General features: G+C 43.3%; 9 protein-coding genes across 10 annotated transcripts; 8 read left to right on the forward strand and 1 right to left on the reverse strand.

Annotated features, from left to right (window-relative positions):
• Positions 1–155: 155 nt before the first annotated feature.
• LOC108599683 (splicing factor 3B subunit 6) lies at positions 156–1,109 on the forward strand. Its single transcript, XM_017986676.2, has 3 exons — positions 156–435; positions 508–626; positions 688–1,109. Exons 1-3 carry the CDS (start codon positions 418–420, stop codon positions 914–916), a joined length of 366 nt encoding a protein of 121 aa, XP_017842165.1. The 5' UTR covers positions 156–417; the 3' UTR covers positions 917–1,109.
• Positions 1,110–1,180: 71 nt separating this feature from the next.
• Positions 1,181–3,280, reverse strand: LOC108598755 (zinc finger protein 85). Its single transcript, XM_017985490.2, has one exon. The coding sequence runs from the start codon at positions 3,164–3,166 to the stop codon at positions 1,217–1,219; it is 1,950 nt and encodes a 649-aa protein (XP_017840979.2). The 5' UTR covers positions 3,167–3,280; the 3' UTR covers positions 1,181–1,216.
• Positions 3,281–3,532: 252 nt separating this feature from the next.
• On the forward strand, positions 3,533–6,329 carry LOC117134652 (zinc finger protein 184). Of its 2 annotated transcripts, XM_033293738.1 has the most exons (2): positions 3,533–6,130; positions 6,188–6,329. In XM_033293738.1, exons 1-2 carry the CDS (start codon positions 3,633–3,635, stop codon positions 6,219–6,221), a joined length of 2,532 nt encoding a protein of 843 aa, XP_033149629.1. In that variant the 5' UTR covers positions 3,533–3,632; the 3' UTR covers positions 6,222–6,329. The 2 variants fall into 2 exon arrangements, with proteins under 2 accessions (XP_033149629.1, XP_033149630.1); XM_033293739.1 differs by lacking the exon at positions 6,188–6,329 and having other exon boundaries at positions 3,533–6,147.
• A 316-nt stretch (positions 6,330–6,645) lies between these two features.
• On the forward strand, positions 6,646–9,228 carry LOC108598191 (D19B). Its single transcript, XM_033293452.1, has one exon. The coding sequence runs from the start codon at positions 6,719–6,721 to the stop codon at positions 9,122–9,124; it is 2,406 nt and encodes an 801-aa protein (XP_033149343.1). The 5' UTR covers positions 6,646–6,718; the 3' UTR covers positions 9,125–9,228.
• A 391-nt stretch (positions 9,229–9,619) lies between these two features.
• Positions 9,620–12,181, forward strand: LOC108598634 (zinc finger protein 28). Its single transcript, XM_017985337.2, has one exon. It carries the CDS (start codon positions 9,673–9,675, stop codon positions 11,956–11,958), a length of 2,286 nt encoding a protein of 761 aa, XP_017840826.2. The 5' UTR covers positions 9,620–9,672; the 3' UTR covers positions 11,959–12,181.
• A 269-nt stretch (positions 12,182–12,450) lies between these two features.
• On the forward strand, positions 12,451–14,848 carry LOC117134616 (zinc finger protein 26-like). Its single transcript, XM_033293581.1, has one exon. It carries the CDS (start codon positions 12,451–12,453, stop codon positions 14,716–14,718), a length of 2,268 nt encoding a protein of 755 aa, XP_033149472.1. The 3' UTR covers positions 14,719–14,848.
• Positions 14,849–15,102: 254 nt separating this feature from the next.
• Positions 15,103–17,413, forward strand: LOC108600450 (zinc finger protein 714-like). The gene has a single exon (XM_017988037.1). The coding sequence runs from the start codon at positions 15,145–15,147 to the stop codon at positions 17,245–17,247; it is 2,103 nt and encodes a 700-aa protein (XP_017843526.1). The 5' UTR covers positions 15,103–15,144; the 3' UTR covers positions 17,248–17,413.
• Positions 17,414–17,783: 370 nt separating this feature from the next.
• LOC108598190 (zinc finger protein 16) lies at positions 17,784–20,259 on the forward strand. The gene has a single exon (XM_033293514.1). It carries the CDS (start codon positions 17,829–17,831, stop codon positions 20,193–20,195), a length of 2,367 nt encoding a protein of 788 aa, XP_033149405.1. The 5' UTR covers positions 17,784–17,828; the 3' UTR covers positions 20,196–20,259.
• Positions 20,260–20,516: 257 nt separating this feature from the next.
• Positions 20,517–23,142, forward strand: LOC108598612 (zinc finger protein 540). The gene has a single exon (XM_017985310.2). The coding sequence runs from the start codon at positions 20,517–20,519 to the stop codon at positions 23,097–23,099; it is 2,583 nt and encodes an 860-aa protein (XP_017840799.1). The 3' UTR covers positions 23,100–23,142.
• The last annotated feature ends 79 nt before the right edge of the window (positions 23,143–23,221 follow it).

A 23,221-nucleotide genomic window follows, 5' to 3' on the forward strand; every position in this document is an offset into this window, starting at 1 on the left:
GAATAATGAGCAGAACGGTCACATTGCAACATATCGCTTATCGATTAGATACATGAAATCTTTTAAATATTTTACAATTTCAAAGCAATTGATTTTCTACAAAATGTCAAGCTATCAGTCTGTTTACCTAATGTATATTTTGCGAAATAATTACGCAAAAATTAGAAATATCTTTATTGTACAGCACTGTAACTAAAAAATACTTATTCTTCACTTGCGATAGCTATCGATAAGAACGGTCCCCGTGCAATTTGTTGTTTTCGCTAATGTTTTGGGTTTGAGGCAAAAAAGCCAGACGCAGACACATTATTTTAAACAAAGGACCACAGGACATTCATCCCAGGGTCAACCGACAGCCAGGTCAAGTGAAAGTTCTCGTCTCGTGCAGTCGCATTTTAAGAACAGTAGCGACCAGTCATGAACAAGCGCAACAACGTGAGTACCGCAGTGGCAGCAAGAAATTACTTGGAGGACAATTAAAACACAAACGTTTATTATGTTTTGCAGATACGGCTACCGCCTGAGGTAAATCGTCTTTTATATGTGCGAAATTTGCCATATAAAATAACATCAGATGAAATGTACGATATATTTGGCAAATTTGGAGCCATACGGCAAATCAGAGTGTAAGTGCAACAATGTGGCGAAAGTATTCAAATTCATTTATTTACAATTAATTATTAATAGTGGGAATACGCCAGAGACTCGTGGCACTGCCTTTGTTGTCTACGAGGATATATTTGATGCCAAAAACGCTTGCGACCATTTATCCGGCTTTAACGTGTGCAATCGCTATCTGGTCGTCCTCTATTATCAATCCAACAAAGCCTTCAAGCGCGTGGATGTAGACAAAAAGCAAGAGGAGCTCAACAACATCAAATCCAAGTACAATTTAAAGACGCCTGAAGCGCCCTAAAGTTCTATGATACTTTCCACAAATTTCACAAATTTTAATTTCTCAATACTTGTAGAATTTTTAAAGTCATTTTGTATCATCATTTTAAGACTCACCCAATCACTCATCATCATGCATCAACACAAATCAAATCAAACTATTGCAAATTTAAGCAAATTTCAATTAAAATTGCAATAGTTTAAACATCATTAAAAACCACACACACTCATAAAAATAACAAGCAAGTAAAAGTAAAAAAAAAATTGTAAAATTGTAATCTGACTTTAGTTTTATTACTAGTTAACAATTAATAGCTAAATATTAACTAACTGATGACGCGGCAGTTTTGTACTGCTCATAGCTGTGTTGTTGCTTCTCCAGCTCACGTTGTTTAGCCAGCTGCTGCAGCTCCTCTTTGGCCACTTCGGCAATTTGCTGGCGTAGAGCTTCAACTTTGCGTTTTTTCTCACATTTTTGCAGATCCTTTTGGCGTTTTTTCTCAGTTATATGCCTTGGGCCCTTTCTCTCCACCTTTGCTGGCTTTGCCGTATGCACCTTCTTGTGTCGTATTAGAGCTGCCTCTTGGCGAAAGTGAGTGTCGCAGATCTTGCAAGTATATGGCTTCTCTCCCGTATGTATCCACTCGTGCTGCTTGAGCGACTGGGAATTGGCAAAGCGTCGTGCACAGTAGCGACACTCAAAATCCCTAACCTTCTCGTGAACACTCTTGTAGTGGCGTTTCATGTTACCCAGATTATTGAATCCTTGATTGCAGCCGGGACACATATGCACTCCCTCCTGTTGCATCAACTTTGCTGTTGGAGCCACATCGACAGTCGGAATGGGATTAATGACAGTGCCGGCCAGTTGTGCCATATTTACACGTTCTACTCGGCGAGGATCACGTGGTATCGTAGCTACCGATGCAGCACACGCTTGCTGCAGCTGCTCCGCTACATCACTGTGCTGTTCCTCCACATTTTTCTCGTGTATTTTGAGATGCTTGGTAAGACTATCGGTGTAAAGAAACTGTTTACCGCAGACTTTGCATTCGCAGCGCTTCTCACCCGTGTGGGTCATCTCATGTATCTTGCAGGCGTGGGACTTGCCAAAGGTCTTGCCACAATACTGACAAGCATAGTTCTTAATCTTTTCGTGCACTATTTTTACATGATTGTCCAATGCGCGCTTTGTGTGTGTGGCATGCTCACAGCTTTGGCATTTGAACATCTTCTCCTGCGTATGTGTGAGCATATGCTTGTTCCACTCTTGACGTGTGGTCTTGCCTACACCACAATAGGGACACACATAGTTCTTGATACCAGCATGACGCAGCAAATGATTCTTCAGCGCACTGTTTATATGGAAGCCCTTGCCGCAGATGTTACAGGGATATGGAAGCTGCTCACCCGTATGCTTGTACATGTGTTTCTTTAAGGCCACAGGACAGCGAAAGCGCACTCCGCACTCACTGCACGCTTGGTCCGCCCTAGGTGCGCTTTCTCTACTCACGTTATGCACCTTTTTAAGATGAATTGTGAGCAAACGCAAGCGTGGAAATAAGAGATTACAGCCTGCCACACTGCAGGGTATATCTTCGGCGGTTTTGGTGTGTGCATAATCAACATGCAGACGCAGTGCAGCCGCTGTGGTAAAACCCTTTTTGCAGGTCTCGTTGTGGCATTGGTATGGCAAGAGTTCGTTGTGATGCTTCATGTGCTCCTCGTAGTTAACTTGCTTTTTAAACTTTTGTGGACAAATATGACATGCGATGATCCGCTGGAGCTGCCGGTTGGACTTGCTGCTGTGTTCCATTTCCAATCGACGCTGTGACAAGGGTACATCATCATCACTGGCAGCGGAGGAGTAACAATCGGCCTCTTTGTCCACCGTTTCGAGCAGCTTAAATACCTGCTCCTCGTCAGCAATCAGTTCTTGTTTGTGATTTAAAAGCGGATCGTATATATTTTCTGTCTGTTCCAGATCGTCAGTCTCATTGCTGCAGGGCTCAAACAGTTCCATTTGCTTGAAGCGTTGTAACGAATCCGCACAGAGCTTCTGAAAATCATCTAGTTGGTTTAACAATTGATAGCAGCTGGAGCACAGTTTCTTGGGATAACCGTCCTGGGCATCCACCAGTAACGAAGTGCAGGCAGTGAATTTCTTTGCAAGATCTGGCATTACAAACAAATCGTAGCCGGTTGTGCACTCTAAGTAAGTTAGGCAAACGCGGCATAATGATTCTACGGAGTAGGTACTGCTTATGCTCATATCCACCCCTTGGATTTCCAACCCGATTTGTTTGGTACACACTAAAACCAAGCAAACAAAATATAAACAAATGTATGTATGTATATTTATGTACGCTACACAACTATGTGGATAACGCTTGTTATCGATAAGTCCAAATAGTTTGTGACGTAAGTGTCGCTACTTAAAAAAATGATATTTATAGAAACTATAATTATTATATAAACAAAAAATATGCATATAATGGCCAATATCAAAATTTTTTTAAAAAATTCCTTTTAATAGCTAAAACTAAACACGCCTGCTTGTAAGTCACTGTGATTGTTTGTAGTGGTGACCAGTAACATGTAAGTTAATTATCGCTCCACTCTAGTTGGCTGACGAGTATACAAATTTTTCCGTGTCAATATTATTTTTTTCCAATTGTCCGCACGAAAATTTGGAAACAAATTTGTCTGCACGTACAATAAGAACTAAAACCATCACGATGGACGTGGCGCGGACATATTCGATACATACGCTCTGTCGCATCTGCCTAAATCACTTGCAAAATGATGCTGCCTACGATTTGTATATGGTGCCAGGTCTGGCGAAAAAACTTTGCCTCTGTACGTCACTATCTGTGGAGCAGAACGATGGCTTTCCTAAGAATCTGTGCACTAGTTGCTATACGCGGCTTAATGATATGCATGACTTTCAAAAGCTTTGCGTGGATTCTGTGCTAAAGTTTCAGGACATGGTGGCCAGCAACATATTTACTTGCCCCACAAACTTTGATGTGCTAGATCCCATTGCGGCAACCGCTGATATGCCCAATGAAGATGAGGATCATATTAACTTTGATCCGTTGCTGAATCATAAAATGGAATTAATTGAAAACGAAGAGGATGTGTTTAAAATGCTTGAGGATGTGGACAAAGAAGCGGAAGAAGTCGAAAAGGAGGTAAAGCAGGACTGTGAAATTATTGAAGCCAGTATTTCGAAAATGTTCAATGACAACGATTCATCCGACGAGAGCAGCAACGACAATGAGCGCGATATGGATTTTGAGCCCAATAGCAGTGACGATGATATGCCTCTGGCCCAACGCATGCGTAGCAAGACCAAGAGCACCAAAACAGTCGCAAAGCCGAAGCCCAAGAAAAAAATAGAGGAGTATGATGACGATGACTTTACCACAGATACATCTTCATCTGACTATGACGATGATGATCCGAACCGCCCAGACAAGCCGAAACGCAAGCGTATACCCGCTGCGGAACGTCATCTACATCGCATCATTGACTGCCACATCTGTCATCAGAAGTTCAAGAAAGCCATACGCTACGAGGAGCACATGAAATACCACAACGATCTGTTGCCCTTCCAGTGCAAGGTGGAGTCATGCAGGAAGGGCTTCACTACGGCCAATGGTCTACGCATACATGTCGATCATGCACACACCGAACTCTCCGAGGTGCACCCCTGTAGTTTCGAAGGCTGCGGCAAGACATTCCCGCGCATACGTTTGCTCACCTTTCACATGAAGAAGGCGCATAACATTTCCAAGTCTGCCGCTCCTTTGCGCGACTTCCCCTGCACCGAATGCGATACCGTATTCCGTTGTCCGACGGCACTTAAGAAGCATATGTATAAGCACACCGGCGAGGAGCTGCCCTATCCTTGCAACATCTGCGGCAAACGCTTTGTGATCAACAGCGCTCTACGGGATCACTTGATGCGACATGCTGGCATTAAGAATCATGTATGTCCCTACTGCGGCGTTGGCAAAACAACGCGCCAGGAGTGGAATGCCCATATCTTGACACACACCAAGGAGAAGAAGTTTAAGTGCCGCCAGTGCGATCATGCCTCTCACAACAAGCAGGCACTCTCCAACCACGTCAAGGTGGTGCATATGAAGATCAAGAACTTTGCTTGCCAGTATTGCGGCAAGACCTTTGGCAAGTCGCATGCCTGCAAGGTGCATGAGCGAACCCATACGGGTGAGAAGTGCTGCGAGTGCAAGATCTGTGGACGCATTTTCCTCTGCGAGAAGAGTCTAACCAAGCATTTGAAGACGCATGAAAAACGCGACTTGCCGCCTGTGGATCATCGGCCAATCAACATTCCGGGAGTACCAGGATTTGTGCCCAATGCTGCCCATATGCAGGCCGATGGACAAATGCACCCCAACGCTGCAGACGAATTGATGAAGGCATGTGACGGCGGGCCCGCTACATCCTCAGCAACTGCAGCAGCAGCAACAGTTGCTGCCAAGCCGAAAAATTCACGTCGTGTGCAACGTGTGGATATATCGCAGCTGGCAGGCACTGCTGTAAATCCCATACCATCGGTATCGGTGCCATCATGGTCACCGCAGGTTAACTTTACCAAGAAAGAAGGTCAACACATTTGTCCTGGTTGCGGCCGTGGCTTCAACAACATTGGCAACATGAAGCTCCACTACAAGATAATACACGAGAAGGTTAAGGATTTCGCCTGTCGCTTCTGTCCCAAGCGCTTCTCCAAGGCTCAGATATTGCGCCATCACGAGTGGATACACACTGGGGAGAAGCCATTCGAGTGCAAGATTTGTGGAAAGCATTTCCGCCAAGAGACGGCGCTTAAGAAACACATTAAGACACACGACAAGCCCTCAAGGCGCAACTATACCGTAGAGAAGGTTATTGAGCCGCCGTTTCAAAAAACCGAACCGCGAGAGATCGATATACGGGAGCACAGGAACTATGAACAATATCAGGATCCGGCTGCCGAGCGTGCTGCTGCCACTGCCGAGCTGCTGGCTCATCAGATTGAGGAGAACGAGTCCAAACGCAAGGCCGAAGCTGAGCGACGCAAGATCCAGGAAGCCGCCTGCGAGCAGCTGAACAAATTACAAAAGCAGCAGGAGATTGAGAAGGCACAGTCATCTTATGATGGCTACTATGCACAAAAGGCTCAAGCTGAAGGCCTTAGCGTCGATGCTCTCAAGATTGATCACGTGTAAAGGAAACATGCAGCAATATTTTATATACATATATATATATATTAGTTTTACAGTTTTTTACAGTTCGCCTCATTTTTTAAGAACTAAAAGCCCTCGAATTGCGGTCTATGCAATGAATTTTATCACAATATTATTTTGGATCATATTCATTTATTAATTTAACATACATTTATTTCTGTTGTCTATGTACTGCATAGCGCCTATTGCTTAACTAGTATAATAAACATATATATTACATATACATTATGTATTCAAACTAAATGTGTATTGTTCTTGTTTGAGTAAAACTAATCAGATTAATCCAATAGGAAAATACCAAAGTTTGAAAAATACCAAACATGTTTGGCTCGCAGGGGAAAGTCTGCAACACATGAGTTGCCAGCAACATGAGCTCTTTGCAACATTGCTTTCGCAACTTTGATGTGTTGAACAGCGACCGAAACATCCAAATAACAAAATGAAAATAAGAAACTTTGAATGTTTTACAATACTATTCTTATGGACGCGTATACATAGTTTTTCATGGCAAAAATTTGTATTGGAAAATTGTAATCATTAAAAATTGCGTTAAAGCATAAGCCAAAATGAATGAAGGGAGTGAATACTCCATTCACACTATATGTCGCATCTGCTTGGACCATTTGAGCAACGATCCAGCTTACGACTTGTTTCTCGTTCCGGGACTGGCCAAAAAGTTGTGTGTGTGCACCTCACTCTCGGTGGAGCAAAATGATGGATTCCCGAAAAACCTATGCAGCAACTGTTTCACAAAACTTACTGAATTGCACCATTTTCAGAAGATGTGCGTGGACTCCGTGCAGAAATTCCACGAAATGGTTGCCAGCAATTATTTTGTCTGCAACACTTCCCACATTAATCCCCTCAACACTTTTGACGAGCTGAATGTTGCGACACATGATCCGGACATGGGCGGAGAGGAGGAAGACCGCAGCAATTTTGATCCATTGCTAAATACGAAATTGGAAGTCATAGAGAATGAAGACGATGTATTTAAAATGATTGAAAATGTTGACAAGGATGTGGAGGATGAGGATAAAAGCTCATATGTTGAAAGCGACAATGGCAACGACAATGACAATGATAATTATGATGACGATGTGGATTTGGAAGCAAACAGCAGTGAATCCGACGAAGGCATGCCCCTCTCACGCTTACGCAGCAACGCAAAAGGCACAGCGAAGCAAAAGTCCAAAAAGAGTGCTCCTATGGAGGAAGCTGAAGACTCCTCCAGCTCAGAGTCCTCAGATGACGACGATGATGATGATGATGATGATGATGAAAATGACGATAAGCCAAAACGCAAACGCATTCCCGTATCTGAACGCCACCGGCATACATTAATTGATTGTCACATTTGCCACCAGAAATTCAAGAAGGCTATACGCTATGATGAGCATATGAAGCACCATAACGATTTACTACCATTCCAGTGCAAAGTGGAGTCCTGCAAAAAGGGCTTCACAACTGCTGGTGGGCTGCGCCTTCATGTGGATCATGCGCATTCGGAGCTGTCTGAGGTGCATCCTTGCACTTTTGAGGGTTGCGGCAAGACCTTCCCCCGTTCTGTATTGCTCACCTTCCATATGAAGAAGGTGCACAAAGTAGCCAAAACCGACACTAAAAGACATCCCTGCACAGAATGCGAGAAGGTGTTTCGCTGTCCCACTGCACTCAAGAAGCACATGTATAAACACACAGGAGAGGAGCTGCCATTTGCCTGTGAAATCTGTGGCAAACGGTTTCATATCAACAGTGTGCTAAGAGATCATCTACTGCGCCATGCAGGCGTTAAGAATCACGTTTGCCCCTATTGCGGAGTTGGCAAGACTACTCGCCAGGAGTGGAACAAGCACATTCTGACGCACACTAAGGAGAAGCAGTTCCAGTGCCGTCAATGCGATCATGCCTCACACAACAAACAGGCGCTAGCGAACCATGTCAAAGTGGTGCACATGAAGATCAAGAATTTCGCCTGCCAGTACTGCGGCAAGACCTTTGGCAAGTCCCACGCTTGCAAGATCCACGAGAGACTTCACACAGGCGAGAACTGTTGCGAGTGCAAGATCTGTGGCAAGATATTTCTTTTCGAAAAGCGCCTTACCAAGCATCTGCAAACGCACGAGAAACGCGACATAGCGCCAGCTGAGACGATAACTAAGCCAAAGACCGAAGGTGATGCTGCACAAGCAACTCCAAGCGGGGGTCAACAGTTAGCTGCAACGCATGATGTCAAACCAACACCTGTGGTGCCTCCCAAACCCAAGAATTCGCACAGAGTGGAGCGTGTGGACATATCTCAGTTGGCCGGCACAGCTGTTAACCCAATACCCTCGGTTTCAGTCCCCTCGTGGTCACCGCAAGTGAATTTTACCAAGAAGGAGGGTCAGCACATTTGTCCCGGTTGTGGCCGAGGTTTCAATCACATTGGCAACATGAAACTCCACTACAAGATCATACATGAGAAAGTTAAGGATTTCGCGTGTCGCTACTGTCCGAAGCGTTTTGCCAAGGCACAGTATTTGCGAAACCATGAGTATATTCATACAGGCGAGAAGCCGTTCGAGTGCAAGATTTGTGGCAAGCATTTCCGCCAGGAGCAGGTCTTAAAAACACATTTAAAGGTGCACAACAAGCCGCCAAAACCACCAAAGCCGCCAAAAACAGTTAATAAGCGTGGAGCTAAAGTAGAGCTTAATAAACGGCAGCCAAAGAATTATGAGGAATATCTGGATCCAGCTGCGGAACGTGCAGCCGCCACGGCGGCTCTACTAGCTCAGCAAATGGAGGAGAACGAGAACAAACGCAAGCAAGAAGCTGAGCTTCGCAAGATTCAAGAGGCAGCGTGTGAGCAACTAAATCGGTTACAAAGGCAGCAACAAACCGACAAGGCATCCTATGACAGCTATTATGGGCAGAAATCTGATCCCGAGGGCACAAGCATTGATTCGCTTAAAATAGACAACGTATAAGAAATTCGTTGTAAGAATATTTTGGAAGCATGTACCACAGGGCTCCCCTTAATTAATTTTGATTGATTGATTATTAAATAATTATTTACGGTATTTTTCGTTTACATACATATATAAAATAAATATATGGAACAATATGCAATATAAATTTACTTTAATAAAGTACTTATTTTACATTACAGCACTGTATGTTATATTATTATAGAAATAAGAAATAAATTTATTAACGGATTGAAATGCGTTGCTTTAGAAATGTTTCTATAATATAAAACAATTTATGTTAATTAATTAAACATTAATGTAATTAAACATTAACAATATTGTTAAGATCTATTTTAGCATGCAAAGAATATAAATAATTCGAGTAATTAAATCAAATAGGTGTTTGTTTACATTTTTAATCAGCTGTATTAGAGATGTGCATGTTAGATTGTGTTCAATAATCGATACATAAGGAATAGTAATCGCATTTGGAGCACTTTATTGTAGTAGACAATTTTATCAAGCAATTGTTTTAATATTGGACTGTATTTAGCAACAAATGCAAAATGGATGAGCGGAATGCTTACACCATACATACAATATGCCGAATTTGTCTGAACCACTTGGAGAACGATGCCAGCTACGGTCTATTCCGGGTCCCAGGACTGGCTAAAAAGCTGTGTGTATGCACATCTCTCTCTGTGGAGGATCAGGATGGCTTTCCAGAAAATATTTGCACCACCTGTTACAGCAAACTTGAAGACTTGCACAACTTTCAAAAGATGTGCGTGGACTCAGTGCAAAAATTCAACGAAATGGTGGCCAAGAACTGTTTTACCTGCAACACGCCGCCGATCAATAGCATTGATTTGCTCAACATCGACAGACGTGAAGTAGATGGTGAGGAGGAGGACCACGTTAACTTTGATCCACTGTTGAATACCAAAGTAGAGATTGTTGAGAGTGAGGACCATTTGTTAAATATGATTGAGAATGTCGACAAAGAAACAGAGGAAAAGGATAATAACTCTTCTATTCACAGCGATAATGATATTGATGATGATGTTGATTTTGAAGTCAACAGCAGTGACTCGGACGAAGCCATGCCCCTTGCACGATTACGCAAAAGTGTTAGAGCCAAGACAAAACAAAAGTCCAAACGGAGAACTGCCAAGAATGAAACGTATGATTCTTCAAGATCAGATTCATCAGATAATGACAAAGAGCGTATTGGGGATAACGATAAGGCAAGCATTAAACCAAATATTAACTGTCACATTTGCCATCAGAAATTTAAGACGGTCGTACTCTACGAGGAGCACATGAAGCAACACCAGGATATGTTGCCTTTCCAATGTAAAGTTGAAAGCTGTCGCAAAGGTTTCACGACGGCAAGCGGATTGCGCCTTCATGTGGATCATGCACACGCCGAGCTGTCTGAAGTGCACCCCTGCACCGTTGAGGGCTGTAACCAAAAGTTTCCGCGCAGTCGAACGCTCACAATTCATATGAAGAAAGAACACAACATAATCAAAGAGCCAACCAAGGAATATCCATGTGCTGCGTGTACAAAAGTATTCCGTTGTCCCATGGCGCTCAAGAAGCACACGTACAGACACACAGGCGAGGAATTACCCCATCCTTGTAACATTTGCGGCAAGCGCTTTCCTACGAATAGTGCACTCAAAGATCATCTCATGCGGCATGCGGGCGTCAAGAATCATGTTTGTCCTTACTGCGGCGTAGCCAAAACTACGCGTCAAGAGTTGAATGGACACGTATTGATACACAGCAAGGAGAAAAAGTTTAAGTGCGAGCTGTGCGATCATGCCACCCACAATAAGGCGTCACTCGGCAACCATGTCAAGGTGGTGCATATGAAGATTAAGAACTTTGCCTGCCAGTTTTGCGGCAGAACTTTTGGTAAATCTAACGCTTGCAAGGTCCACGAGAGACTTCACACAGCCGAAAATTGTTCGGAGTGTAAGATTTGTGGCAGAAAATTCCTATTCGAAAAGCTCCTTACCAGGCATCTACAGATGCACGAGAAACGTGCAGCTAACCCTCCAAAAACTAAATCCAAGGTCAAAGTTCATGCAGCGCAGTCAACTGAAAATGAGCACCAACAGTTATTGAATGTGCCAAGCGAGAAACCTTCGCTTGAGCATCTTCCTGTTCCTGTACCTCCAAAGCCAAAGAATTCAAACAGAGTGGAGCGGGTGGACATATCCCAATTAGCTGGTACAGCTGTCAACCCCATACCCTCCGTTGCAGTGCCGTCGTGGTCACCGCAAATTGACTTCTCCAACAAAGAGGGTGAACACGTTTGCCCTGACTGCGGGAAAATTTTAAATTCCGTTAGTGGATTGAAACTCCACTACAAAGTTGTACATGCCAAGATTAAGGACTTTGCCTGCCGCTACTGTCCTATGCGTTTTGGCAGATCGCAGTATCTCCGTAATCATGAGCGTATTCATACTGGAGAGAAACCATTTGAGTGCACGATTTGTGGCCAGTGCTTTCGTCAACTGCAGGTATTGAAAACTCATATGAAAGTACACAATAAGGAGCCGAAGCCACCAAAGCCGCCAAAGCCGCAGATGACACGTAGGCGACGAGTACCAACATCTAATCGTGGGCCTAAAATTGAGCTAAACAAGGGCAAGGCAAAAAATTTCGAAGAGTACCAGGATCCAGCTGCCGAGTGTGCAGCCGCATCAGCTGCTCTGCTGGCTAAGCAGATCGAGAAGAACGAGAACAAACGAAAAGAAGAGGCTGAGCAGCGAAAGATTCAAGAAGCTGCGAGTGAGCAGCTAAGTCAACTTAATATGCTTATGCAGCTTCAAAAGTAAGAACTGTTGTTTTTATTGGCCTTCGTTTGGAATCAGCTTGCCAATCTACGTTCCGAGAACAGGGACTTGCTGGGCAAGGAGCAGTCGCTGGAAGTACATGTCGTGCTTGCTCTCTCCAGCCTGGCCAAAAGATCAACGTCTGAGGGCAGAATAACCAAGCAGTTCCATCTTGCTTCGAATTTATTTAACCTTTAAATTATGATTAATATCAATATTTACTTTTTATAGCAGTTAACTAAAATAATTTTAAATTAATTTAAATGATAATGTCTTAAATTACAGAAAAAAAAAAAGAATACTGTTTTGTCAAAATTGGTCCAAATCTGGTAGCCTCCAATGACGAATGTCATAGGGATTTGTTTATGTTTATAGCCAGCTGTTATAGAGATGTGCAATTACAGTGTTAAAAGAATCGGTTTTTCTTATCGGATTTTGTTGCTTCATTGAGATATATTAATGTTTTGAAGAACTTAAATTCATAACAATTGGAAAATGAAAGAAAAAGGCGTATATTCCATACATACATTATGCCGCATCTGCCTAAAGCAAGTAGATGAGACCGCACATGGCTTATTCCTGGTGCCAGGCTTGGCCAAGAAATTGTGTGTATGCAGCTCTCTGTCCGTGGAGCAGGATGATGGCTTTCCTGAAAACATTTGCACCAGTTGTTACAGTAAACTTGACGACTTGCACAACTTTCAAAAGATGTGCGTGGACTCAGTGCAAAAGTTCAACGAAATGGTGGCCAAGAACTGTTTTACCTGCAACACGCCGCCCATCAATAGTATTGATGTGGTCAACATCGACAGACGTGAAGTAGATGGCGAGGAAGAGGATCACGTTAACTTTGATCCACTGTTGAATACCAAATTAGAGATTGTTGAGAGTGAGGCCCATTTGTTAAATATGATTGAAAATGTCGACAAAGAAACAGTGGAAAAGGATAATAACTCTTCTATTCACAGCGATAATGATATTGACGATGATGTTGATTTTGAAGTCAACAGCAGTGACTCGGACGAAGCCATGCCCCTTGCACGATTACGCAAAAGTGTTAGAGCCAAGACAAAACAAAAGACCAAACGGAGAACTACCAAAAATAAAACATATGATTCTTCCAGCTCAGAGTCCTCAGATAATGAAAAACATGTTCTTGGGGATGACGATAAGGCAAGCATTAAGCCAAATATTAACTGTCACATTTGCCATCAGAAATTTAAGACGGTCGTACTCTACGAAGAGCACATGAATCAACACCAAGATTTGTTGCCTTTCCAATGCAATGTTGAAAGCTGTCGAAAAGGTTTCACGACGGCAAGTGGCTTGCGCCTTCATGTGAATCATGCACACGCCGAACACGCTGAAGTGCACGTCTGCAGCGTTGAGGGCTGTAACCAAACTTTTTTGCACAGTCGAACGCTCACAATCCATTTGAAGAAAGAACACAACATAATCAAAGAGCCAACCAAGGAATATCCATGTGCTGCGTGTACAAAAGTATTCCGTTGTCCCATGGCGCTCAAGAAGCACACGTACAGACACACAGGCGAGGAATTACCCCATCCTTGTAACATTTGCGGCAAGCGCTTTCCTACGAATAGTGCACTCAAAGATCATCTCATGCGGCATGCGGGCGTCAAGAATCATGTTTGTCCTTACTGCGGCGTAGCCAAAACTACGCGTCAAGAGTTGAATGGACACGTATTAATACACAGCAAGGAGAAAAAGTTTAAGTGCGAGCTGTGCGATCATGCCACCCACAATAAGGCGTCACTCGGCAACCATGTCAAGGTGGTGCATATGAAGATTAAGAACTTCGCCTGCCAGTTTTGCGGCAGAACTTTTGGTAAATCTAACGCTTGCAAGGTCCACGAGAGACTTCACACAGCCGAAAATTGTTCGGAGTGTAAGATCTGTGGCAAGAAATTCCTTTTCGAAAAGTTCCTAACCAGGCATCTACAGATGCACGAAAAGCGTGCAGCTAATCCTCCAAAAACTAAATCCAAGCCCAAAGTCAATGCTGCGCCGCCAATTAAAAATGAGCACCAACAGTTAATGGATGCGCCAAGCGAGCCTCTTCCTGTTCCTGTACCTCCAAAGCCAAAGAATTCAAACAGAGTGGAGCGGGTGGACATATCCCAATTAGCTGGTACATCTGTCAATCCCATACCATCCGTGGCAGTGCCGTCGTGGTCACCGCAAATTGACTTCTCCAACAAAGAGGGTGAACACGTTTGTCCTGACTGCGGGAAAAGTTTGAGTTCCATAAGCGGGTTGAAACTACACTACAAAGTTGTACATGCCAAAATAAAGGATTTTGCCTGTCGCTTTTGTCCAAAGCGCTTTGGCAGGTCACAGCACCTGCGTAATCATGAGCGTACTCATACGGGAGAAAGGCCATTCGAGTGTAAGATTTGTGGCCAGTGGTTCCGTCAACGGGAGGTTTTAAAAACGCATCTGAGGGTGCACAATAAAGAGCCGAGGCAACCAAAGCCACCAAAACTACAAAAGCCACGAAAGGGACGAGTACCGAAATCTAATCGTGGCCGAAAAATTGAGCTGAACAAGGGGAAGCCAAAGAATTACGAAGAGTACCAGGATCCAGCTGCCGAGTGTGCAGCCGCATCTGCTGCTCTGCTAGCTAAGCAGATCGAAAAGAACGAAAACAAACGAAAGGAGGAGGCTGAGATGCGGAAGATTCAAGAAGCGGCGAGTGAGCAGCTAAGTCAACTAAATATGCTTATGCAGCTTCAAAAGTAAGAACTGACGATTGGAGGCCGCCTACCAATCTACATTCAGAATACTACGACTAGTTGGCCAAGGAGCAATCGTTGGGAGGTGCATGCCGTACATGTTCTTTTCAGCCTGAGCCAAAAGATCAGCGGCTGGTGGGCAGAACTACTTTAACTTTATATTTACTATAAATATATAATAAGGTTTTTGTACTTGTTAACTAAAATATTATTTATAAACTAAAATAAATATAGCTTACTTTCTAATGCACTATCGCTGAAGAGCCCAATTTCAAATCACATCGGGTGCTTATGTTTATAATCAGCTGTTATAGAGATGTGCACGTTGAACTACTTAAAATAATCGTTTTCTATTTATCGGATTGTGTTGCTTCATTGAGATACATTGTTGTTTTAACAATTTTGAAAAACTTAAATTTATATCAATTGTAAAATGGATGAAGGGAGAGCATACTACATACACACGTTATGTCGCATCTGCCTGAACCACCTAGAAAATGATGCCGCCTATGGACTATTCCTGGTGTCAGGCTTGGCCAAGAAACTGTGTGTATGCACCTCTCTGTCAGTGGAACTGGACGATGGTTTCCCAGAAAACATTTGCACCAGTTGTTTCAGCAAACTTGACGACTTGCACAACTTTCAAAAGATGTGCGTGGACTCAGTGCAGAAGTTCAACGATATGGTGGCCAGCAACTGCTTTGATTATAATACGCCCTCCATGAATTGCGTTAATGTACTCAATGTTGCAACGCATGATACAGATATAGCCGAGGAGGAATACGACTGCAACTTTGATCCATGTTTAAATACCAAAATAGAAATAGTTGAGAGTGAGGACCATTTATTAGACAATTCTGAGAATGAAGACAAAGAATTTCAGGTCGAGGATAAAAGTTCTTCTATTCATAGCGATGGTGACGTTGATGATGGAAATGTGGATTTTGAAGTGAGCAGCAGTGAATCCGAGCAAGACATGGTCCTATCACAATTGCGCAACAGTGCTATTTCCAAAGCAAAACAAAAGGCAGAAAAGAGTACTCATAAAGACGAAACAGATGATTCTTCAGGTGATGACAATGATAAGGGAAGCACAAAAGTAAAACGCATCTCGGTACCTGAACGCTATCGACATACACTAATCGAATGTCACGTTTGCAATCAGAAGTTTAAGGAGGCATTTCGCTATGAAGAGCATATGAAACACCATAACGATTTGCTACCATTCCAGTGCGAGGTGGAGACCTGTAAAAAGAGCTTCACAACAAATGGTGGGTTACGACTGCATATGGAACACGCTCATCCTGAACTCGTCAAGGCGTATCCCTGCACAGTTGAAGGCTGCGATAGGACATTTACGCGCACCCACAAGCTAACGAACCACCTAAAGAATGTGCACAGCATAGTAAAACCGAAGATAAAAGAATTTCCGTGTCCAGAATGTGACAAGGTGTTTCAGTGCCCAACGGCACTTAAGAAGCATATGTATAAGCACACAGGAGAGGAGTTTCCCAATGCCTGCGAGCACTGTGGCAAACGTTTCTTTATTCAAGCCGAGTTGCGCGATCATCTACTGCGCCATGCTGGTATCAAGAATTACGAATGCCCGCATTGTGGCATCGGAAAATACACTCAGTCTGAATTAAACAAACATGTGGCAATTCACAATAGAGTAAAACAGTTTCACTGCAGCCAGTGCAATCATTCGTCTTACAGCAAGCATGCGCTAAATAACCATGTTAAAGTGGTGCATCTAAAGATTAAAAAGCACGTCTGTCAGCAGTGTGGAAAAACATTTGGCAAGCCATATAGCTTAAGAGCCCATCAAGCGCGACACACAAACGAGAAAGCTTACGTTTGTAATATTTGTGGTATTTCCTATGCCGCTAAGAAAAGCTTAGTTCGACATTTACAAACTCACGAGAATTCCGAGACAACGGAGGAGGAGCCCACAACAACTATTGAAGATCAGCAATTAACACCACTGGCAGACGACAATAAACCAAAACTTATGATATCTCCTCAGCCTCAAAGTTCAAACAAACTCCAACATGTGGATGTGCCACAGCTAACTGGCGCCGTTGGTAGTCCAGTTTCATTTCTATCTATAGGAGCCACAAAAATAGGTGATAAATTCATATGCCCTGGCTGTGGCAGAGGCTTTAATCACAAGAGCAATATGAAAATCCATTACAGGAACATACACGAAAAGGTCAAAGATCAAGCTTGTCGCTTTTGTCCAAAGCGATTTGCCGTTGTGCAGACGCTGCGCAACCATGAATTAATCCACACAGGCGAGAAGCCATTTGATTGCAACATATGTGGAAAGGCGTTTCGTCAGAAGCTGAACTTGCAGACCCATTTAAAAACGCACAATAAGCCACCAAAAGCACCAAAGAAGGAAAATACAAATGTGTCACCAAATTTTGAGGAAAACAAGGTACCGGCGGCTGATATTGCGACCTCCTCAGCTACAATGGATGGTGAAGAAATGATTGAAAACGACATAAAAATCAAAATAGAGAACGAGGCTTAAAGGAGTTAAGGGCCTACATGAATTTTAATAATGAAATGGCAAAGGCCAAAGGGCATAGCCCTGATCTAATTTATTTATTTATGTATATTTCTACATGCAATCCTGTTTAACATATTCTAGGTTACCCCTTAGTCACGGTATATTATAAATTTTGTATTACAACATATAAAATAGTTTAATAAACCCCGTCAAAAATAATTAAACAGACTGTCTTAACTAAGTTGAGGACCTACCGAGAGACAAAATAAATGATCTGAACATCCTTTAGACTACACTACACTACATGTACATATTGCTTACCAATTTAATAACAATAAATTAATTAGGATGGCAACTTACATTCAAATAAGGATATCAACTATTTTAAAAGGCTTAAACCGTTGGCTGCATGTTCTATTTGTAACTACACATTTTCAAATGGCTAGAGACACCAGAATGTATTCTTGTCACTTATCGACAACTATCGATTCACACTAAAAGTAACCGATAGTCGGTATTATGGTATTGCTAGTCACATCAGCATAAAAATTTTCTCAGCATTAATTTTATTATTGAACAAATAAATTCACAAAAATTGCGAAATGAATGAGCGGAGTGCCCACTCCATTCACACATTGTGCCGCATCTGCCTGAACACGTTGGAAAATGACGCGGCCTATGGTCTATTTATGGTGCCAGGCTTGGCCAAAAAGTTGTGTATATGCACCTCTCTTTCAGTGGAGCAGCACGATGGATTTCCGGAAAATATATGCATCAGTTGTTACAACAAACTTGATGACTTGCACTGTTTTCAAAGGATGTGTGTGGACTCAGTGCAGAAGTTCAACGAAATGGTGGCGAATAACTGCTTTGTCTGCAATACGCCTCCAATGAATTGCGTTAATGTACTCAATGTTGCAGCGCATGATACAGATATAGCTGCCGTGGAGGAGGATGACTGCAATTTCGATCCACTGTTGAATACTAAAGTTGAGATTGTTGAGGACGAGGATCATTTGTTAGACATGATAGAGAATGTCGACAAAGAGCTAGAAGATGAGGATAAAAACTCTTCAATTCACAGCGAAAGTGCCACTGATGATGAAGATATGGATTTTGAGGTCAACAGCAGTGAATCCGACGAAGGTATGCCGCTCTCACGCTTATACAGCAATACTAGAGCCAAAGCGAAACAAAAGGCCAAAAGAAATACTATCAAAGGCGAAACAGACGACTCTTCCAGCTCAGACTCCTCAGATGAAGACGACTCAGATGATGATGATGACAATGATGATGGGCCAAATAAGGGAACCACAAAACCAAAACGTAAGCGCATTCCAGCAGCTGAACGACATCGACATACACTAATCGAATGTCACGTTTGCCATCAGAAGTTTAAGAAGGCATATCGCTATGAAGAGCATATGAAGCACCATAACGATTTGCTACCATTCCAATGTGAGGTGGAGTCGTGCAAAAAGGGCTTTACAACTAATGGTGGGCTGCGCCTCCATGTAGAGCATGCTCACCCTGAGCTCGTTAAAGCTTATCCGTGCACAGTTGAAGGCTGCGATAAGACATTCACGCGCACTACCAAACTAACGAACCACTTGAAGAGGGAACACAACATAATTAAGCCTAAAATAAAAAGGTTCCCCTGTTCAGAATGCGACAAGGTGTTCCAGTGCCCAACGGCTCTCAAAAAGCATATGTATAAGCACACCGGGGAGGAACTTCCCTATGCCTGCGAAATTTGTGCCAGACGTTTCTTCATTCAGTGCGAATTGCGCGATCATTTACTGCGTCATGCGCGTGTAAAGAATTTTGTGTGCCCCCATTGCGGTGTGGGGAAATATACGCAGTCCGAATTAAACAAACATATCTTGACGCACACTAGAGTGAAGCAATTCCACTGCAATCAGTGTAATCATTCGTCCCACAACAAGCAGGCGCTGGCCAACCATATCAACGTGGTGCATCTAAAGATTAAAAAGTATGCATGTCAACTTTGTGGAAAGACATTTGGGAAATCATCTGGGTTAAGGGTCCATGAAGCGCGACACTCAATGCAGAAAGCTTATCCTTGTACAGTTTGTGGATTCTCTTATGCAACCAAGCAAAGCCTGGTTAAACATTTACAGGGCCATGAGAATTACGAAAGACCTGTGATTAAAACTAAGCCTAAATCCGAGAAGCCTACGGCCAAGCCCAAAACTACTATTAAACGTGAACGGATAAGGCCACCAAAAGAGAAGAAGCCCAAGCCTGTGCCCCCTCCTAAGCCTTATAACAGTCCGAACAGACTGGAACACGTGGACAGAGCAGAGCTAGCAGGCACTGTTGTCAACCCCATACCATTTGTATCGATTGAGCTAACTAAGATAAATGATCAGTTCATATGCCCTGCTTGTAACCGAGGCTTCAATCACAAGAACAATTTGAAAATGCACTACAGGAACATGCATGAGATGATCAAGGATCAAGCTTGTCGCTTTTGTCCAAAACGATTTGCCAAAGTTCACACGCTACGCAATCATGAGTTAATCCACACAGGCGAGAAGCCATTCGAGTGCACAATATGTGGAAAGTATTTCCGGCAGAAGTTGAACTTGCAGACCCATTTAAAAATCCACAATAAGCCCCCAAAACCACCAAAACAACCAAAAGAAACAAAAAAGCGGGAATCTAAAAATGTTTCATTAAATTTCGAGGATTGCAAGGATCTGGCAGCTGAAAGTGCAGCCGCTACTGCTGCTCTGTTGGCTCAAGAAATCGAGGAGAACGAGAGAAAACGCAAAGCAGAAGCCGAACTTCAAAGGATTCAAGAGGCTGCGTATGAGCAAATAAGGCAATTAAATGAGCTACAGCAACAACAACCAAGCGAAAAGAAAACATATGACAATTTTTTTGAGGAAAAGGCAAAGGCTGAGGGTATTAGCCCTGATGTGTTTAAGATAGACCACGTTTAAGTCTAGTTATTTTTTTTTTTAACACATCAAATCCTTCCCAAGATTACCCAACAATCTTAGTTTCAGTATTTTTCATACATATATATGTTCATTAAACTGTATAATAAATTATATATAACTATTTAAAAAATTATAACTGGGGTTTGAATATATATTTCAACTAACTAGAGACACCAAAATGGGGTATTCTCATTCATCAAAAACTATCGATGCACATGAAAAGTAACCGATAGTCGACTTCGAGTACTCGTGTTCTGTCTGAGCACAAAGTTTTTCTCCGCAATAATTTTATTATTAAACAAGTAAATTCATAACAATTGGATGATGAATGAGCGGGAGGCATACTCCATACATACAATATGCCGCATCTGCCTAAACCACTTGGAGAACGATGCTGCATACGGCCTATTTGTGGTGCCAGGCCTGGCCAAGAAGCTATGTGTATGCACCTCTCTGTCAGTGGAACAACAGGACGGCTTTCCAACAAATCTATGCACCAGCTGCTACACCCGGCTTAATGATCTGCACGACTTTCAGAAAATCTGTGTGGACTCAGTGCAGCGATTTCAAGAAATGGTTGCCAACAAATATGTAACTCGGTTGCAAACGCACGTTAACCCGATTGATAACTTTGATATAATGAATGTCGGTGGAGCGAAGGATGCGGAATTGGCATGCGAAGAAGAGGAACGCATAAATTATGATCCTCTGCTAAATCACAAAATGGAGATTATTGAGAATGAAGAGGATGTGTTTAAAATGCTGGAGCATGTAGACAAAGAAGCTGAACTAGTGGAAAAGCAAGTAAAAGCGGACACCGACAACGAGGCTGGCATATTACATATATTTGGCGATGAATCCTCTATAGAAAGCTCAACTGAAGACGCTAATGATGTTGATAATGAACATGATATAGACTTTGATCCCAACAGCAGCGATGACGACGATGACATGCCATTGGCGCAACGCTTACGTGAAAAGAAGTGTACAGATGAAAAGGAGCAGCAGGACTCAAACTCCGGGACAGATGAAGATACTGTCAAATCAAAGACGAGACGAAAACGTATTCCTGCCGCAGAGAAACATCTCCATCGCATCATCGACTGCCACATTTGCCATCAGAAGTTTAAGAAAGCTATTCGTTATGAGGAGCACATGAAGCATCATAATGATCTGTTGCCTTTCCAATGTAAAGTTGAAAGCTGTCGCAAGGGTTTTACGACGGCAGGTGGCCTTCGCCTACACGTAGATCATGCACACGCCGAACTCTCCGAGGTTCACGCCTGCAGCGTTGAGGGTTGTGGTAAGACGTTCCCGCGTATACGTCTTTTAACGTTCCATTTGAAAAAGGCACACAATATAACCAAGGCAGCGGCGCCGCCCAGGGATTATCCGTGCACAGAGTGTGAGAAAGTGTTCCGCTGTCCCATGGCGCTGAAGAAACATATGTACAAGCACGATGGTAAGGAGCTGCCCTTCCCGTGCAACATATGCGGCAAACGCTTTGTGATCAACAGCGCGCTCAAGGATCATTTAATGCGCCATGCCGGTATCAAGAACTATGTGTGTCCCTATTGTGGAGTGGGTAAGACCACGCGTCAAGAGTGGAACACACATATACTAACGCATACGCAGGAGAAGAAGTTCAAGTGTCACATCTGTGAACATGCCTCTCACAATAAACAGAGTCTGGCCAACCACATCAAGATTGTGCACGAGAAGATTAAGAACTATGCCTGCCAGTATTGTGGCAAAACCTTTGGCAAATCACACGCTTGCAAAATACACGAGATGACGCACACGGGCGAGAAGCGCTGCGAATGCAAGGTCTGCGGGAAGAAATTCCTGTATCCCAAGAGTCTCACGAAGCATCTAAAGACGCACGAGAAGCGCGTGCTACGCGCGATTGAAACGTATCGTCAGCGTCAAGTGGAAATCGGTGAAGGTGCCTCTCCCTCGACTGGGGCTGAGTTACTGCCTGTAGCAGTGACAGTTGTAACCCCAGCTGTGGAAACTGCGGAGGGCATTGTGTCTCAAAATGCTGCCGATGAATTGCTCAAGGTATGCGCTGAGTCGGTGGCCACCATACCCAAAGATCCACGACGTGTGCAGCGTGTAGATATATCGCAGCTAGCGGGCACCGCTGTTAATCCTATACCTTCAGTGTCAGTGCCCTCGTGGTCGCCGCAGGTCAACTTTACCAAAAAGGAAGGTAAACACATTTGTCCCGGCTGTGGTCAAGGGTTTAATAATATTGGCAACATGAAGCGTCATTATAAAATCATACACGAGAAGGTTAAGGATTTCGCTTGTCGCTTCTGTCCCAAGCGATTCGCTAAAGCGCAGACACTGCGACATCACGAATGGATACACACGGGTGAGAAGCCGTTTGAATGCAAAACGTGCGGTACACACTTTCGCCAAGAGACAGCGCTGAAGCGACATCAGCGCACCCATGAAAACCGTCCGCCTGTCATCACATCCAAGTTTTATGCTGCGCGCGAAGAACTGGAGGAGCAGGAGCGCAGTAAACGCGAGGCCAGGCGCCAGGCCGAAGCGAAGCGTAAAGAAATTGCCGAAGCGGCCAAGGAGCAGCTTTCAAATCTGCATAAAATTGAGGCCACCGATAAGAATCTACATTCATATGACGAGTACCAGGAGGCTGCCGCGGAGCGTGCAGCAGCGTCAGCCGAGCTCCAGGCACAACAGTTTGAGGAGAATGAAGCTAAGCGCCGTGCAGACATGGAACGTCTCAAAATACAAGAGGCCGCCTATGAACAGCTACATAACTTGCAGCAGCAGCAGGAAATTGGAAAGGTTCAAAGCTCCTATGATGGTTATTATGCGCAAAAGGCACAAGCCGAAGGCAGCAGCATCGATGAACTAAAGATGGATCATGTATAAATAACTAGTTGATAAATTTTAAAAATTCTATCTGCTAGTTGGAAATGAGCAATATTTTCTAATAACGTTAACGTTACGTTTAACTTACATAAACAAATAATAATAAGCAATTATATTATAAG

Source organism: Drosophila busckii, chromosome 3L (assembly GCF_011750605.1).
Source record: "Drosophila busckii strain San Diego stock center, stock number 13000-0081.31 chromosome 3L, ASM1175060v1, whole genome shotgun sequence".
NCBI classification, from domain to species: Eukaryota; Metazoa; Arthropoda; class Insecta; order Diptera; family Drosophilidae; genus Drosophila; species Drosophila busckii.

Coding starts and splice junctions, on each gene's coding strand:
- LOC117134652 (XM_033293738.1), top strand. CDS start 3,633: ATGGACGTGGCGCGGACATATTCGATACATACGCTCTGTCGCATCTGC. Junction 6,131..6,187: donor GCTCTCAAGATTGATCACGT/GTAAAGGAAACA, acceptor TTAGTTTTACAG/TTTTTTACAGTTCGCCTCAT.
- LOC108598612 (XM_017985310.2), top strand. CDS start 20,517: ATGATGAATGAGCGGGAGGCATACTCCATACATACAATATGCCGCATC.
- LOC108598191 (XM_033293452.1), top strand. CDS start 6,719: ATGAATGAAGGGAGTGAATACTCCATTCACACTATATGTCGCATCTGC.
- LOC108598190 (XM_033293514.1), top strand. CDS start 17,829: ATGAATGAGCGGAGTGCCCACTCCATTCACACATTGTGCCGCATCTGC.
- LOC117134616 (XM_033293581.1), top strand. CDS start 12,451: ATGAAAGAAAAAGGCGTATATTCCATACATACATTATGCCGCATCTGC.
- LOC108599683 (XM_017986676.2), top strand. Junction 627..687: donor GCCATACGGCAAATCAGAGT/GTAAGTGCAACA, acceptor AATTATTAATAG/TGGGAATACGCCAGAGACTC.
- LOC108598634 (XM_017985337.2), top strand. CDS start 9,673: ATGGATGAGCGGAATGCTTACACCATACATACAATATGCCGAATTTGT.
- LOC108598755 (XM_017985490.2), bottom strand. CDS start 3,166: ATGAGCATAAGCAGTACCTACTCCGTAGAATCATTATGCCGCGTTTGC.
- LOC108600450 (XM_017988037.1), top strand. CDS start 15,145: ATGGATGAAGGGAGAGCATACTACATACACACGTTATGTCGCATCTGC.